Source organism: Anomaloglossus baeobatrachus, chromosome 2, assembly GCF_048569485.1.
Source record: "Anomaloglossus baeobatrachus isolate aAnoBae1 chromosome 2, aAnoBae1.hap1, whole genome shotgun sequence".
Classification (NCBI taxonomy): domain Eukaryota; kingdom Metazoa; phylum Chordata; class Amphibia; order Anura; family Aromobatidae; genus Anomaloglossus; species Anomaloglossus baeobatrachus.
In genome coordinates, this window is record NC_134354.1 from 276729474 (window position 1) to 276747797 (window position 18324).

General features: G+C 45.2%; 1 protein-coding gene across 2 annotated transcripts in view; it reads left to right on the forward strand.

Annotated features, from left to right (window-relative positions):
- Positions 1-18324, forward strand: part of SYT2 (synaptotagmin 2) — a 223495-nt gene that overhangs the window by 97877 nt on the left and 107294 nt on the right. For both annotated transcript variants that reach the window (XM_075335816.1, XM_075335817.1), the window contains exons 2-3: positions 1599-1688; positions 17535-17723. In XM_075335816.1, coding sequence (XP_075191931.1) covers positions 17540-17723 — 184 coding nt within the window. In that variant the 5' untranslated portion in view covers positions 1599-1688; positions 17535-17539. The remainder of the gene's footprint in view (positions 1-1598; positions 1689-17534; positions 17724-18324) is intronic.

The window sequence follows — 18324 nt, forward strand, 5'->3', positions numbered from 1 at the left end:
CGCTGCGTGTGACGCCGCAGGAACGAGGAATCTCCCCTTACCTGCCTCCCGGCTGCTATGCAGAAGGAAGGAGGTGGGTGGGATGTTACGTCCCACTCAGCTCCGCCCCTCCGCTGCTATTGGGCGGCGGTTCAGTGACGCTTCAGTGACGTCGCTGTGACGCCGCACAGACCGCCCCCTTAGAAAGGAGGCGGTTCGCCGGTCACAGCGACGTCGCTGGACAGGTAAGTATATGTGACGGCTCTGGGCGATGTTGTGCGGCACGGGCAGCGATTTGCCCGTGTCGCGCAACAGATGGGGACGGGTACCCACACTAGTGATATCGGGACCGATATCGCAGTGTGTAAAGTAGCCTTAAAGCAACATTTTCATGAAAAAAATAATATTTTCATTATGACAACGATATGTGATCAAACATTGTATAATACCTGTGGGTACAAAATGTTCACTGTACCCCTGGATAGAATCCTTGACAGGTGTAGATTCCAAAATGGGGTCCCTTGTGGGGGTTTCTGCTGTGTAGGCACATCAGGGTCTCTGCAAATGAGACATGGTCTGTGTAATCTATTTCAGACAAATTTGTGGTCCGAAATTCAAATGATGATCCCTCAATTCCGAGCCCGGATGTTTTTCCAAACAGAGGTTTCTGACCACATATTGTCATGTTGTCCCTTGTAAATGTGAAAAAATTGGGGCTAAAGCAACATTTTAGAGGAAAAATGTAAATAGTTTTTTTCATTCCACTTTTTATTAATTCCACTGACAGTGGCGTTGAAATTAAGCTCTGACTTTTCTCGTGCATGCTGGCTTCCATGCTTAGACTTAAGACCGCTTTATACGCAACGACATTGCTAACGAGATATCGCTGGGGTCATGGAATTCGTGACGCACATCCGGCCTCGTTAGCGACGTCGTTGCGTGTGACACTTACGAGCGACCGCTAACGATCCCAAATACTCACCAAATTGTTGATTGTTGACACGTCGTTCATTTTCAAAAAATCGTTGCTCGTTTGGGACGCAGGTTGTTCGTCATTCCTGAGGTAGCACACATCGCTACGTGTGACACCCGGGGAACGACGAACAACAGTGTTCCTGCGTCCTCCGGCAACGAGGTGGGAGTGACGTTCATGCGGCTGCTCTCCGCCCCTCCACCAGCAACGATATTTTGAAAATGAACGACGTGTCAACGGTCAACGATTAGGTGAGTATTTTTGATCGTTAGCGGTCACTCGTAGGTGTCACACGCAACGACATCGCTAACGAATTCTGTGACCACAGCGATATCTCGTGTTAGCGATGTCGTTGCGTGTAAAGCGGCCTACAGTGTAGCCAGCCCTAATTGGCCGCAATTATGTCACACGGTCCTTGGGAGAGCCATTACCAACCCTGCCAGAACGGCACTAACACCGGAGGTAAGTATAGAAGTTATTATTTTACTGTGGGGAAGCATAGAGATTGAGAAGGATTATCACATGAATTGTACAATACAGTTTATTAACTTTAACTCATATATACTTATTTTGTTCTATACTCATTTGCAAACATTTCAAATGGTATATCTAGTTATTGATTAGATCTTTTTTTTTTTCTCTACAGGATCATTGGGGAGGATCAGCCATAGATGTGAGAAGAAAGCCCAATCACGCACCTCACTATACTTGTGATTAAAAGTGGTGACAAGAAAAGGTGAGGAATTCAGTGATTAAAGGCGTTCCGCCATAAACTATTTTTTCTTTTTCAAACTCTCTGCTGTTGAATAACCTCTCTAAAGTACACAAGTTATGACCTCAGTTCCTCATTGATTACATTGTTACTCCTCTATCTGACTCCTACTTCTGGCTTCCAGAGTGTGAAGTGGGCAGTTCTTCAGTGCTGACCATGTGTCCACTGTAAACTACATTTCCCACAAGCACCCAGCTGTCACATGTGCACAGATGACATTAGCTACTCCACCAATCTACGCTGTGATTTGTTATTGGCGGGAAAACTTGTATGCATTGTCTCATTGCACAAAAAGACTTCTGGAATAGTAGCAGGTGTCTATTGAGCATGTGCAACCTGACATAAGGTAAATGAAAGTGTCTGATGTGCAGATTTTCAAGGGCAATATCTGGAGCAGCCAACGCTTTTGAAAATGAATTGCATTTCACAAGTTTATTTATTTTAGGATTTTAAGCCATTGAGCTGTGATTAAAATTGTTTACAGTAAGCCTTTAACCCCTTCACGACCGCGGGCAGTAAAATTACGTCCTATTTTAACGTGACTTAACGACCAGGGACGTAATTTTACTGCCTAAACTTCATTTGATTGCCGTGGCCATAGCAACGGCTTTCAAATAATGTCCCCTGCTGTTTTTTACAGCAGGGGACCTTTGCTTGACCCCAGGGGGGGTGGCATCGTCACCGCCCATCGACGATCGTTGTGATTGGCTGTTCAAATCTGAACTGCCAACCACAACATTCGCACTGATTTCGGCAAAAATAATGCCCGAATTAGTGCGATACTATGAGATCCTGCTATGATCTATTGTAGCAGCTACAGCAGATCATAGGTGGATCTCAAACATGCCGCCCCCAGCCCCTGCAGCACTGATTGGAGCGATCGTGCTATGACGCGCAATCGCTCCAATTAGTGTGCAGTGGGGCGGTCTGATCTGCAGGTGGCCGCCCTCCGCAGGCCTGTGCTGGTCTGGGGAGCCTCCCCCAGCATGTCTGCAGCGTGGAGTGGCTGGTACTTGTGGTACCACGCCACCGCTGCTGCCGCTAATGTCACCGTCTTCTTGCCTGCTCCACGTGAGTATTGCACTCTTCTTCCAGCCCGTGCGCGCTCCCGTTATGGCCCCTGCGCGCTCCCGTTATGGCCCCTGCGCGCTCTCGTTATGGCCCGTGCCCCCCCCGATCTGCCCCCCCACGTCCCGATCTGTCCCCCGACATCCCGATCTGCTCCCCCTGCGATCTGCCTGCCTCCTCTGTCATCTCTATTCTGCTTCCTTCCTTCCTTCCTTCTTTCCTTGCTTCTCCGGTATCCCCCTCTGCTCTCCCGCCCCCCCCCTCTGCTCTCCCCCTCCCCTCTGCTCTCCCCCTCCCCTCTCCCCTTGATGTCCTCTTACCTGCCTTCACCGGGTCGTCCGATTTCTTCACTGGCCCGATCACATCTGCCTCCATCTCTGGGTCCTTCTTCCTGGGTCTTCTGCTGATCTGTCCAACGTCCTGCCTGCGGCTCCTGTACAGATGTCTATCTCGCTTGCATTCTGTACCTCCTGCTACTCCTCTGGGTACTGTGAGTATAACTTTTTTTTTTTCCCTGTATCCTGTCCATTTTTACACCTCATGTGTCCGTGCGTCCCGCCGAGCACTGATCACGGATGCAGATAACGGATCTGCATCCGTGGTCAATTTTTGGCGTGACTTTTTTTTTTTCCGTATTCCCAACGCGTTTTGTATCGCATCTGTCCGTGCGTCCCGCCAATTGCTGATCAGGGATGCAGATAACGTATCTGCATCCCTGCTCAATTTTTGGCGTGACTTTTTTTCCGTATCCCCGACGCTTTTTGTATCTCATCTGTCCGTGCGTCCCGCCAAGTGCTGATCAGGGATGCAGATAACGGATCTGCATCCCTGCTCAATTTTTGGCGTGACTTTTTTTCGTATCCCCGACGCTATTTGTATCGCATCTGTCCGTGCGTCCCGCCAAGCGCTGATCATGGATGCAGATAACGGATCTGCATCCCTGTTCAATTTTTGGCGTGACTCTTTTCTGTATCCCGACGCTTTTTGTATCGCATCCATCCGTGCGTCTCGCTGAGCGCTGATCAGGGATGCAGATAGCGGATCTGCATCCCTGCTCAATTTTTGGCGTGACTTTTTTCTGTATCCGCGACGCTTTTTGTATCGCATCCGTCCGTGCGTCTCGCCGAGCGCTGATCAGGGATGCAGATAGCGGATCTGCATCCCTGCTCAATTTTTGTCGTGACTTTTTCTGTATCCGTGACGCTTTTTGTATCGCATCCGTCCGTGCGTCCCGCCGTGCGCTGATCAGGGATGCACATAACGGATCGGCATCCCTGCTCAATTTTTGGCGTGACTTTTTTCCGTATTTGCGATGCTTTTTGTATCACATCCGCCCGTGCGTCCCGCCAAGCGCTGATCAGGGATGCACATAACGGATCGGCATCCCTGCTCAATTTTTGGCGTGACTTTTTTCCGTATTTGCGATGCTTTTTGTATCGCATCCGTCCGTGTGTCCCGCCATGCGCTGATCAGGGATGCACATAACGGATCGGCATCCCTGCTCAATTTTTGGCGTGACTTTTTTCCGTATTTGCGATGCTTTTTGTATCGCATCCGTCCGTGCGTCCCGCCAAGCACTGATCAGGGATGCACATAACGGATCTGCATCCCTGCTCAATTTTTGGCGTAACCTTTTTTTTTTCCGTATCCACAACGCTTTTTGTATCTCATCCGACCGTGCGTCCTGCAGCGGCCGATCAGTGCACTGCGTCTGTGCGTTTGACAAGTCAAATGGCGTTCCTTCTCTTCTGAGCCCCACCATGCGCCCAAACAATTACTTTCCACCACATATGAGGTATCTGCGTACTCAGGAAAAATTGCACAATACGTTTTATGGTGCATTTTTTCCTGATACCGTTGTAAAAAAAAAAAAGCTACCTGGCTGATACAAAAATGTTGTGGTTAAAAAAAAATAATTTTCACGGTTCAACGTTATCAACTTCTGTGGAGCCCCTGGGGATACAAGGGGCTCCCCAAACATCTAGATAAATTCCTTGAGGGGTCTAGTTCCGAAATGGGGTAATTTGTGGGGGAGCTCCACTGTTTAGGCACCATAGGGGGTCTCCAAACGTGACATGGCGTCCGCTAATGATTCCAACCAATTTTGCTGTCAAATGGCGCTCCTTCTCTTCTGAGCCCCGCCATGCGCCCAAACAATTACTTTCCACCACATATGAGGTATCTGCGTACTCAGGAGAAATTGCACAATACGTTTTATGGTGCATTTTTTCCAGATACCCTTGTGGAAAAAAAAGCTACCTGGTTCAAGTGACAGTTTTGTGGTGAAAAAAAAAAATTGTATTCATGGCTCAACATTATCAACTTCTGTGGAGCCCCTTGGGGCTCGCTAAACATCTAGATAAACTCCTTGAGGGGTCTAGTTTCCAAAATGGGGTCACTTGTGGGGGAGCTCCACTGTTTAGGCACCATAGGGGGTCTCCAAAACGTGACATGGCGTCCGCTAATGATTCCAACCAATTTTGCTGTCAAATGGCGCTCCTTCTCTTCTGAGCCCCGCCATGCGCCCAAACAATTACTTTCCACCACATATGAGGTATCTGCGTACTCAGGAAAAAATGCACTATAAATTTTATGGTGAATTTTTTGCTGATACCCTTGTGAAAAAAAAGCTACCTAGTTGAAGCAACAGTTTTGTGGTAAAAAAATTTTTTTTTCTTTTCATAGCTCAACGTTATAAACTTCTGTGAAGCCCCCAGGTGTTCAAAGTGCTCACCAAACATGTAGAAAAAATATTTGAGGGCTCTAGTTTCCAAAATGGGGTCACTTGTGGGGGAGCTCCATTGTTTAGGCACCTCAGGGGGTCTTCAAACCCGACATGGCGTCCGCTAATGAGTGCAGCTAATTTTGCACTCAAAAATTCAAATGGCGCTCCTTGCCTTCTGAGCACTGCCGTGTGTCCAAACATTTGATTTCCACCACATATGAGGTATCTGCGTACTCAGGAGAAAATGCACAATACATTTTATGGTGCATTTTTTCCTGATACCCTTGTGGAAAAAAAAGCTACCTAGTTGAAGCAACCGTTTTGTGGTAAAAAAAAAAAAAAATTCTTTTCACAGCTCAACGTTATAAACTTCTGTGAAGCTCCCAGGTGTTCCAAGTGCTCACCAAACATCTAGAAAAATTATTTGAGGGCTCTAGTTTCCAAAATGGGGTCACTCGTGGGGGAGCTCCATTGTTTAGGCACCTCAGGGGGTCTTCAAACCCGACATGGCGTCCGCTAATGAGTGCAGCTAATTTTGCACTCAAAAATTCAAATGGTGCTCCTTGCCTTCCGAGCACTGCCGTGTGTCCAAACATTTGATTTCCTCCACATATGAGGTATCTGCGTACTCAGGAGAAAATGCACAATACATTTTATGGTGCATTTTTTCCTGATACCCTTGTGGCAAAAAAAGCTACCTAGTTCAAGCAACCGTTTTGTGGTAAAAAAAAAAAATTCTTTTCACAGCTCAACGTTATAAACTTCTGTGAAGCCCCCAGGTGTTCCAAGTGCTCACCAAACATCTAGAAAAATTATTTGAGGGCTCTAGTTTCCAAAATGGGGTCACTTGTGGGGGAGCACCATTGTTTAGGCACCTCAGGGGGTCTTCAAACCCGACATGTCGTCCGCTAATGAGTGCAGCTAATTTTGCACTCAAAAATTCAAATGGCGCTCCTTGCCTTCCGAGCACTGCCGTGTGTCCAAACATTTGATTTCCACCACATATGAGGTATCTGCGTACTCAGGAGAAAATGCACAATACATTTTATGGTGCATTTTTTCCTGATACCCTTGTGGAAAAAAAAGCTACCTAGTTGAAGCAACCGTTTTGTGGTAAAAAAAAAATTTCTTTTCACAGCTCAACGTTATAAACTTCTGTGAAGCCCCCAGGTGTTTAAAGTGCTCACCAAACATCTTGAAACATTATTTGAGGGCTCTAGTTTCCAAAATGGGGTCACTTGTGGGGGAGCTCCATTGTTTAGGCACCTCAGGGGGTCTTCAAACCCGACATGGCGTCCGCTAATGAGTGCAGCTAATTTTGCGTTCAAAAATTCAAATGGCGCTCCTTCCCTTCCGAGCTCCGCTGTGCGCCCAAACAATTGATTTTTACCACATATGAGGTATCAGCGTACTCAGGAGAAAATGCACAATAAATTGTAGGGTGCACTTTCTCTTTTCTCCCTTGTGAAAATGAAAATTTTATGGCTAAAGTAACATTTTTGTGTTAAAAAGTAAAATTTTCATTTTTTCCTTCCACATTGCTTTGGTTCCTGTGAAGCACCTAAAGGGTTAATAAACTTCTTGGATGTGGTTTTGAGCAGAGTGAGGGGTGCAGTTTTTAGAATGGGGTCACTTTTGGGTATTTTCTGTCACCTAGGTCTCTCAAAGTCACTTCAAATGTGATGTGGTCCCTAAAAAAATTATTTTCTAAATTTTGTTGGAAAAATGAGAAATCGCTGATGACCTTTGACCCCTTCTAACTTCCTAACGAAAAAAAATTTTGTTTCGAAAATTGCGCTGATGTAAAGTAGACAAGTGGGAAATGTTATTTCGCAACTATTTTGTGTGACATATCTCTCAGATTTATGGGCATAAATTTTCAAAGTTTGAAAATTGCGAAATTTTCAAAATTTTTGCAAAATTTCCTAAATTTTCACAAATAAACGCAAAAATTATCGGTTTAAATTTACCACTGACATAAAGTACAATATGTCACGAAAAAACAATCTCAGAATCGCCAGGATCCGTTGAAGCGTTCCAGAGTTATAACCTGTCAAAGTGACACTGGTCAGAATTGCAAAAAATGGCCCGGTCATTAGGGTGTTTACATTGAATCAATTTAAAAGATTTTTCAAAATATAAAACATTAAGTTACATATCTGAGCTACATTGATGAGAGTGAGCAAAAGTCAGATTAAAGAAAATAATATATTTTCTTCAATTGAAAGAAAAGCCATATTTTTCAGACTATAAGACATAAAAATGTTTTTAGAGTCCTTGCATATCGTACTCCACAGTCCTAAAGGCCACTTTACACACAGCGATATCGCTAGCGATGTCGCTGGTGAAAGCACCCGCCCTCGTTGGTTGTGTGTCACGGGCAAATCGCTGCCCGTGGCGCACAACATCGCTAACACCCATCACACATACTTACCTGCCTAGCCCCTTTCTAAGGGGGTGGTTCATTCGGCATCACAGCGGCGTCACTAAGCGGCCGCCCAATAGAAGCAGAGGGGCGGGGATGAGCGTGCCAACCATCCCGCCCACCTCCTTCCTCCCTCATTGCGGGCGGTCACAGGTACGGTGATGTTCCTCATTCCTGCGGTGTCACACATAGCGATGTGTGCTGCTGCAGGAACGACGAACAACCTGCGTCCTGAAACAGCAACGATGTTTGGGATTAGAACGACCTGTCAACGATCAACGATTAGGTGAGTAATTTTGATCGTTAATGGTCGTTCGTGCGTTTCACACGCAACAACGTCACTAACGAGTGTGTGTCACGAATTCCGTGACCCAAACGACATCTTGCTAGCGATGTCGTTGCGTGTAAAGCCCGCTTAAGAGTGCCCTCGACAGCAAACGGAAAACTGGAATTCAGCTCACTGCCAACAGCTAAAAAAATGGATCTATCTTTATTTTAGCATGTTAAAAAATACAAAAATGAGGAGCACATCCATTTAAAACAGCAGGACATTCTATAAGAGATAACTGTGATTCTCTTTCAACCTTTGCAATATTGCAATGGTTAAAGATGTGGTCCGAAGTCAAACCAAATTTTATTCTAAATCCCTACCTATTTATTATTATATTATTATTATTATTATTAATATTATTATTAATATTATTATTATTGTTCCATTCATTCCATGGCGCTTTACATGAAAATCATGAAAAATGCAAGGCACTTTTAGGTACAGGAGGAGAAGACCCTGCCCACGAGGGCTCATAGTCTACAAATTTAGTGCTGTAATCTAAGGGAAAAACTTTTCTCCTTGCGGAGACTGAGAAACCAATCTGGCTGTCAGTGGTGAGGAGTCTTACAGCTGCAATGCTGGGTAATATTCAAATTGTCTCTTCAGGAAGAAAGGAGACAAACTCTAATGCCACCTATTGGAAGTAGCAATCCTAAAAGTCAAAAGTGGCCCTTTAATGAGCCTCCTAGGTGATATCAAAAGGCTCGTTGAAGGGCCACTTTTGACTTTTAGAATTTCTACTTCCTATAGGTGGCACTAGAGTTCATCTCCTTCCTCCCTGAAGAGACAATTTGAATTATACCCAGAGGAGCATTGCAGCTACAAGTCTCCTCACCACTGACAGCCAGATTGGTTTGTCAGAATTCGCAAGGAGAAAAGTTTTCCCCTTAGATCCCAGTAGAGCTTCTCATTCAGCCAGATCAGATCTCATATTTTGCACTGATGAGGGACAATCATTCCAAAACACCGTGTCTGCAAATTGAGGTTCTGATCTGGCATAAATCCTAGGTCATATAAAAAGGCTTGTTAAAGGTCCACTTTTGGCTTTTAGGATTGCTACTTCCAATAGGTGGCACTAGAGTTCGTCTCCTTCCTCCTTGAAGAGACAATTTGTGCTGTAATCTAAGCTGTTTTTTTATATAATTGTATTAACTTCCTTACCATTGCCTAACTGCACTATGTCACTGAAATTCTATTTTTGTCCCATCTTTCCTGTGTGATGACGCTTTTTTTGAAAATCCCAATGCATGCTGGGATACTCAAATGACGCATCATCAGAGCAGGGGCAGAGGCTATGGTCAATGAAGAGTCATCAGTGACGCTTGCTTCATGGAATGTGCTTGTCTCTGCTGTGTCCCTTCCTGCGAACTGTGCACTGTGTCATAGTGGTGTCAATACACAGTATGTAGCAGACCAGTAACATCACTAGCAAGGCGGTACTAGTCTCCAAGATGCGGAGCTGAGTATTGAAACCTCTCTGTTGTCAGCTGATTACTACTGACAACATAGTGGCCACGGTAACCGTTCAGATCGCACAGTGCACAGCTCGCAGGGATTGACACAGCAGTGACCAGGCAGGGGCTAACCGAGCCACTGAAATAAGCGCTACTGATGATGCTTTGTTTGAGGGAGGGGGCATGGGTTGTGGCAGTGATCGCAGCCCTTGCTTCTGCTCTGATGATGGTTGGTTTGAATATAGCAGCGTCATCACACAGAAAATAGAAAATATAATAGAATACCAGTTAGAGTAGTTACTTAACAGTATGGAATTTTTAATACAAGTATATTAGAAAATAGCTTAGAATATTGCACTAAATAGGGATTTAGAATGAAATTTTTCTTGACTTTGGAGCACCCCTTTAAGAACCATTGCACAGGTTTATAATGTGTGACATTTAGGCTGCTTTCACACATCCAGTTTTTGCTGTGCGGCACAATCCGGCTCATTGCAAAAAAAGCACAACCGTTTTTTTTGCCGCCGGTTGCGTTTTTTCTGCATAGACTTTCATTAGTGCCGGATTGTGCCGCATGGCCTTGCGTTCGGTCCGGTTTTTGCCGGATGCGGCATATTTAGCCCATGCGGTGGCCAGCTGGAACGTTGCCTGGCACGTTTTTTGTCCGGCGAAAAAAAAACACATTGCGCCGCATCCGGCCAACGTGGCGCTTTTTCCAATGCATGCCTATGGACGCCGGATGCGGCACCATGCGGCAAAAAACGCATCCGCCGCCGCATGCATTTTTTCGCACTGCGCATGCTCAGTAGCGTGCCGCAACCGGCAAAAACGGACGGGCCGTATGTAAAAACTTATGCAAAGGATGCGTTTTTTTCGCCACATCCGTTGCATAGGTTTTAGAGCTGGATTTAGCCGCACTGCTAAAACCGGATGTGTGAAAGCAGCATTATCCCTTACAGTATGTCCTATTTTTAAATGGAATTGGTCAACATTTTTGTATTTATTTTTTACTTTATAGAATAAAGGTGGATTCATTTTTTAAGTGGATATCATCCTCTATTTAGAAAAATGTTTTAGCATGATGGAATAAAAATGGGTTATTTTTTAGCTGTTGTGTGTTGCTGAATGTTGTATTTCAAATTCCTGCTGAGAATTTATTACACCTGCTTTTCAACTCAGGTCTTATTTTTCCAATGCACTGCTAGGACACAGTATTAGAATCAGCATTCTATGATGAGCAGAGACATATAGAGTATATGCAATGATTTTTTTTTCTGTTTTTGTTATCTCATCATCTATAGTTATGGGCAGACACGTCTGTAAATGGCCGGATCCACACGGTTTCAAAGGTGCATGGGTGCCGGACCCAAGCCCGGATTCCAGATATTCATCCAGCACTGGGGAAATAAGAAAAAAAAAAAGGGAATAATAAAGAAAATAAGAATGAAGTTAGCGCTTCATACTTAAGAAGGCTCCAGCGTGGCTGTACACTGCTCTCGCACGGCTGTACACTGCTCCAGCGGCCTCTTCACTTCCTGGGCCTCTCATCATTGCTTATCCATATGCACTGCTTTTCCCACCCACCGGCTGTCTTGGCATCTGTGATTGGTTGCAGTCAGACGCGCCCCCAGCATGCGTGACAGCGTCTGACTAGAAGCAATCACAGGCATTGTTTGTGGGTCAGTATCACTGTGTAAAAATAAATAAATAAAACAATTGGTGTAGGGTCCCTCTGTATTTTTGTATTATGATACTCAGCACAGATAAAGCCCATGGCTACAGGCTGCAGCCCCCAGCCCTGCGCTTATCTTGTCTGTGTATCAAAATAAGAGGAACCGCATGCAGATTTTTTTTAATTATTTAAATAAATCATTTCAAAAACGGCCTAGATGCGACAAGCCTGACTCTTTACCTGGCTCTTCCCGATTGCCTTGATGCCGGGGCAATAGGGGTAATAAGGGTTAATGACAGTGCACAACTGTCATCAAGCCTAGAATTAGTGTTGGGTAGAGGTCTATGAGGCTCCCCCATCACTAATACTATAAGTAAAAAGAAGTAAGCACAAACACAGTGAAAAAACCTTTATTTGAAATAAAATACTGCACCCTCTTTCCCCCACTTTATTAACCCCAAAAAGACTAGAAGCTCCACCGTAATCCACACAATGTCCAACAATGGTCCTGGCTCTGCTACATCCAAGCCTGGAGAGACTGAAAACATGTACGATCTCTTCAGGCTCTGGAAAACACTGACAAGGGGAACCGGCTGGCAGCAGTGACATCACTCAGTTCACCAGAGGTCATACCCAAGTTCCCACAGTGTGACCTCTGGTGACCTGAAGCACTTTGGCTTAAAGTGCATGGCCATGCCCCGCACCCCGACAGCCCTTTAACACTGACATTGGCGGCTGGGGGGAGGGGAGTGCGGTCACAGATGGAGGACTCCAGCTGTGACTGCAGCTAATTCATTTTCTGGAGCTCACAGCAGGCAGTCATGTTCCATGATTGCATGCTGTAAGGTTCAGATATAGCACAGTTGATTCGTCCTGGGACCTCGTGTGAATTATGTTGGACCTGCAGGGGTGTTTTGGGGGTAATAAAGTGGTTAAAGAGGGTGGGGTTTTTTAGTCTTTTATTCCAAATAAAGGATTTTATCGGTGTTTGTGTTTATTTACTTTCATTTACAGATTAGTGATGGGGGTGTCATAAATGCCTGCCATTACTAATCTAGAGCTTAGTGACAGCTGTAGGCTGTTATTAAGCTCTTATTTTACCCCAACTGCTACCGCACCAGGGCAATCGGGAAGAGCAGGGTAAAGGGCTGGGCTTTTCGAATCTAATGGATGTGACAATTCCGGGGGAGTTGTAGGCTGCTGTTTTTAGCCTGGGGGGTCCCAATAACCATGAGACACATCAGGCTGAGAATGCCAGCCCCCAACTGTTGGACTTTATCATTGCTGGGTATCAAAATTGATGGGGACTACACACCATTTTTTTAAATTATTTATTTAAATAGCCGCATGCGGTTCCACTAATTTTGATACACAGCCAAGATAAGTGCAGGGCTGCAGCCAGTAGCTGTGGGCTTTATCTGTGCTGGGTATCATACGGGGGGATACTATGGCATTTGTTTTATTTATTTAATTTATACCACAATACTGACCCGCAGACAGTTGCTCTGCTTTCCTCACCCACCGGTCGTCCTGGCGCCTGTGATTGGTTGCACAAAGATTGCAGACATTTCTCAAGAAATTTCCGCAGCAAATCCGCGGGTAAATCCGCAGGTAAAACGGCCTAGTGCGCGCATAGCCTTATGCCGTCCTGTGGTGCAGCAATACCGATGGCGGCCACCATCTTGCCCAGGTCACATAATACATGGATGCCGCGCCCCATTACTGCAGTGCACATGTGCAGGGATTCACAGGGTTACTCCATTGGAGTAACTTATTTGTGAGTTGCACTTTCTTAATCCTGTTTGTACGCATTTAATTATGCAGGAGCAGAATGCTGAAGCGCTGATTAGATAAGAAGAAGCTTATCTGGGGTTTGCCTTTATCTAAACGTTTAACCATTTCAGAAGCAGACTATTAGAACATTACAGTCAGCATAGAGAGGAGTAAGTACAGCACGCTTGCTCCCATCCCCCTCTCCTTTCAACCACCATTTATAACCGCCAGATTCTAGTCCCCATTGACTTATATGGAGACCAGAATCTGTCCCAGAACCAAATTTTTGAAACTGGATCACCGAGATCAGCCTGTCCCAGTTATCTGTGAGTTTGCTCTTCAGTAATTATCCATAATAAATGCTCCGTTCTGAATCTACCCTGTGTTCTGATAGTGGACGCGGCCAGGTACTGCACATTCGCCTCCTATTGATTTGAATGGAAGGTTGATGTGCAGTAGCTGGCGGCAGCCGTTATCAGTTGACGGGGCAGCTACAGAACTGAGCATTTCCGGTTGCCTGCTGCTGCCACCAGCTCTGAGCGCAGCTGATCGGCGAGGGTGCCGGGTGTTGGACACCAGCCGATCAGATATTGATGACCTATCTTAAGGATAGGCCATCAATGTAAAAGTAGTGGACGACCTCTTTAAGTATGGAGAGCTACTAACAAAAACTGTATAGTAGACTTGGTGAGGCTACCTATTTTTTTATGTGGAAAAGGCCAAACACTTTTACACAAGAAAATGCAGTGATAGTTGACACAGTTATGGATATCATAAAGCTTCCATTATAGGGTTTTGTCCAGGTTAAGCATAGAAATATGCAGTTACTTTATATGACCTCAAACTTGTGAATCCTCACAGCACACCCAAGTGCTTTTAAGAAAGTATCAAGAATGGAGGGATTTTGATAGTATAATTTACTGCTTGTTACCTAGCTCATGATCACCAGCCACCACTGCAATCTATCAAATACGGCTGGTCTTATTTGCACAGTGCTTACAAGCTTTTCTTTAAAATGTTTGTAAGTAGTGACCTGGACTGTAAAAGTCCGGATTTGCGCCGTTTCACAAGCAAACGAGTGCCGGACCCAGGCCCGGAATTCTCAGGGAATTCTGGCTAATGATCCTGGTCCTGCAACTCTAGAAATAAAAAAAAATAATGGAAAAATAAAGAAAATAAGAATGAAGCAAGCCCTTCATACTTCCCGAGTATCCGGCGTGGCTGTAATTGCTTCCGAGTTGCTCATTCTATTTCTAGGGCCCCTCATTATCTGTAATTCATATGCATTGGTTCCCCTACCCACTGGCCTTCCTTATGACTCTGATTGCTTGCAGTCAGATGTGCTGTTAGATGGTGCTTGCAATCATAGACCCTGTCTGCAGTCACTCACGTGGTGTAAAAATAAATTAATAAAAAAAAAAAATTGGCATAGGGTTCCCCCATATTATGATACCTATCTAGCACAGATAAAGCATACGGCAACAGGCTGCAGCCCCCAGTCATGCATTTATCGTGGCTGTGTATCAAAATGAAAGGAACCGTATGAGGCTTTTTAAAAAATTATTTAAATAAATAATTATTTATTATTACTATTTATTTAAATTATAATTTAAAAAATGGTGTGCGGTCCCCCCAATTTTCTTACCCAACCATGATAAAGCTGGTATTCTCAGGCTGGGGAGACCTATGCCTTTTGGGCGCCCCAGTCTAAAAATAGCAGCCTGCAGCTGCTCAAGATTGTCGCATCCATTAGATGTGACAGTACCAGCACTTTACCCAGCTCTTTCTGATTGCCCTGGTGTGGGGTAAATCAGGGTAATAAGGGGTGAATCGCAACTCACAACTGCCACTAAACCCTAGATTAGTAATGGGAGGCACCTATGAGTCCCCCATTACTAATCTGTAAGTGAAAAGAAATAAACACAAACACCCAAAAAATACTTTATTTGAAATAAAATACACCATTTCACCACTTTATTAACCCCCAAAACACCAAGGTCCAACATAATCCAAACAAGATCCCACGACGATTTCAGTTCTGCTACATCTGAAGCTTACAGCGAGCACCATAGAACATGACCACCCACTGTGAGCTTCAGGCAGGGAATGAATGAGTCGTGCAATCAGTGGTGACGCCACTCAGGTTTTTTGCGGTCACAGCTGGAGGTTCCTATGGCCATCCACCTGTGTCCGCAGGTAACCCAGACCTCAGGTGACCTCAGTAAAGTCAGTGACCACACCTCAGGTGAGGTCACATCAATATGATTAAAAATATTTTTTATTAATCAAAGTATTAAAAACATTTTTTTATAAAACATGCTAATAAGAGAAGGTTACTACAGAAAAAAAATTCTAATGGTTTATATTAAATAGTGTATATGTGGTGCCCTGGACTAGCCAGGTCGTCACAGGTACTACAACACACACCCCCACCCTGAGACAGGCACATCAGCCAGACACAAAATCCTTGTTGCCTCCCTCCAGGGGCTGATGTCCACACCAGGTGGGGTAGAGCCAGGCGGTTGGCCCCACCCATTGCGGAGTTCACAGTCCTGGAGGCAGAAAAGGAAGTGAGTGAAGTTAGGGAAGTGCAAGTGAGAGGAGTGAAGTGAGGAATGAGAAGGAGTAAACTGACCGTGTCCGGGTGTGTGGCCCGGGCACCAAGAGCAAGGTTGGCAGACGATGGTGGCCGTCTGCAGGAGAGGCAGATCAACGCGGAACCATAGGACCGGGGACGGGCGGTGGCCCGCCGATACCGAACCGGGGAGCGAAGTGAAGCCAGCACACTCAGGCAGGGCCTGCGGACCCCGACCAGGCTTGGAGTCGCCATTAGAGGTCAAATCCGTCAGTGACCGGAACCCCAGGGGTTTCCTAACAGCCAAGACCCGATTGAAGGCAACCGTCCGACCAGCAAAAGGAAATACAGCTACTGCCACAGCTAGAGTTTCAAGGGCCAGAGCCTGCGGGCAAAAGGGCTCCTCCGGCATATATATGCTGCGGAGCGGGTTACCGGTGGGAATCCATCGGGACCGAACATACACAAAGGTGCAGGGAAAGGCAGCCACAACTAACCGTCCGGGAGACACTACAGCAGTCGGCTGCGGGACCCGTCCATCCAGCTGTTTGGTTTACCAGAGACTTTGCGTACCTTTGTGGCTGAGTGAGTACAACCGGCACCGCGCTGCGCAGTCCAGGCGACCCTGCACCCATCCAACCCTGCCTCCCTGAAATCTCACCGGGCCCTGGGACAACCAACCCCTACCCACGGAGGGGGAAAACAACATCCCAGCTGCTCCCTGCCATCGCTCCCGGGATCCCCATCACCAGCAGCGGTGGTGCCCAACCTCACCACAACCCGTGGGTGGCGTCACGGACCAAATCCCAAAACCAAACCACCCCCTTTCACTCACGGGCGAGGAGCGCAGCTCGAGTCCCCGGATCCGGCCCACCGCTCGAGCCACCGAGCCGCCATCGCAGCAGCGCCGGACCCGAGCGTTAGCGAGCGCAGCGCAGCGGCGTCTTTCCTATATACTAGTGGAAAGACACATGCCGATTGTTAGGAGGAGCATAGCTACTTACCCATGGAGAAGCTTAATCAGACCAACAGCCACCGCACCCCAACGCGTTTCGTAGTCTTTTTCAAGGGACTGCTTTTTCCCTTGAAAAAGACTACGAAACGCGTTGGGGTGCGGTGGCTGTTGGTCTGATTAAGCTTCTCCATGGGTAAGTAGCTATGCTCCTCCTAACAATCGGCATGTGTCTTTCCACTAGTATTGTAATACTAAATTGCACATGCCGGGGCTGAGTCTCTTTCCTTTATTCCCCATGGTGATGGCTCAGACCTGAACAGCCTTTGCTCTGAACTTTTCTTCTATCTTCCTGATTATACTTGTAACTTATAACTTTGGATCATTGCTTAAGTTTTAAACTTGTCTTTTATACCTAATAAAGTCTATATTGATATACTTAAACGGATCCTGTTTGAATTGATTTATTTTCAAACTTATGATATTGGTTATTTACTCCCTCTTAGTTCTCTTGGTTTTCTGTAATTCAGGAAATGTGTGGCAAAATCTGCTTAAATAAAACTTTAATGCAATATTAAAGCAAGTTCACAAGACCCAGATTTGTTGCTTTACATTTCTTTCCTACTGTTTTATCAATCTGAATGAAGATGTCAGAAATCCACGTGCCTGCTGTCAAAATAACCCCGATCATATTACTGGAACTAAATTTCTGGAGCAGTTTTAATTTATTTCTCCATTCTAAATTAATGACATTTTGCTATTATTTTGTTTATGATTGGCACCTATATAGTGTTAATAAATTGTTTTAATGTAATGTCTTAAATGTATTTTTCAGCCATCATGCATTTCAGCTTGTTCAAGAAGGCTGAGCCTCAGCCTGAAACTCACACAATGCCGAGCACCACGGAGACCCCTGTCGTCTCAACAGACAACAGCACCGCAGTTGGTGGATCCGGGGATAAAAGTGCTGATACATTTAGAAAAATTCAACAGGAACTTATGAATCAAATAAACAAGATTCCATGTAAGTATATCACCATTATTATACACCACAGCAATTTCTGTATTTCATATTCCTACAAATATTGCTGTACACATAACTTAACCATATATTATACCATGTAAGGGTTCACTCACATCAGCGTTTGAATCGCACATGTGCAATGCGAGAAGCTCACTCCAACGAATGTTAGACAATGAGGCAGCTAAGATCTGTGAGTTTTTCCTCTAAATGAATTCAGGAAAAAATTGCAGCATGTCTCGGATCATGTCTATGGGTGCGTGTGAAACATCAGACTCGCCCAAGTGCTGTCTGAAATATGCACAGATCGGCAATGGAGAAGATGGAGAAATTAATTTCTCCCTCTTCTCCACACCTGTGCTCTGATTCTTATTGGATATTGGAGTATTGAATCGCAGTAACATGACACTCGAATTACGCTCACAGCAAAGTTTGAGTGGAGTGGCTTTAGCATATTGCATCCAATACTCTTGCATCAGATGTTATACAATCAAATACCGAATTTCGATGCTAAGGTAGAGTCCTCTAATCAAATACCAAATTTTTTATTACTTTAGAAACAATTATTTTAGTGAACATACAGTGCCTACAAGTTGTATATATA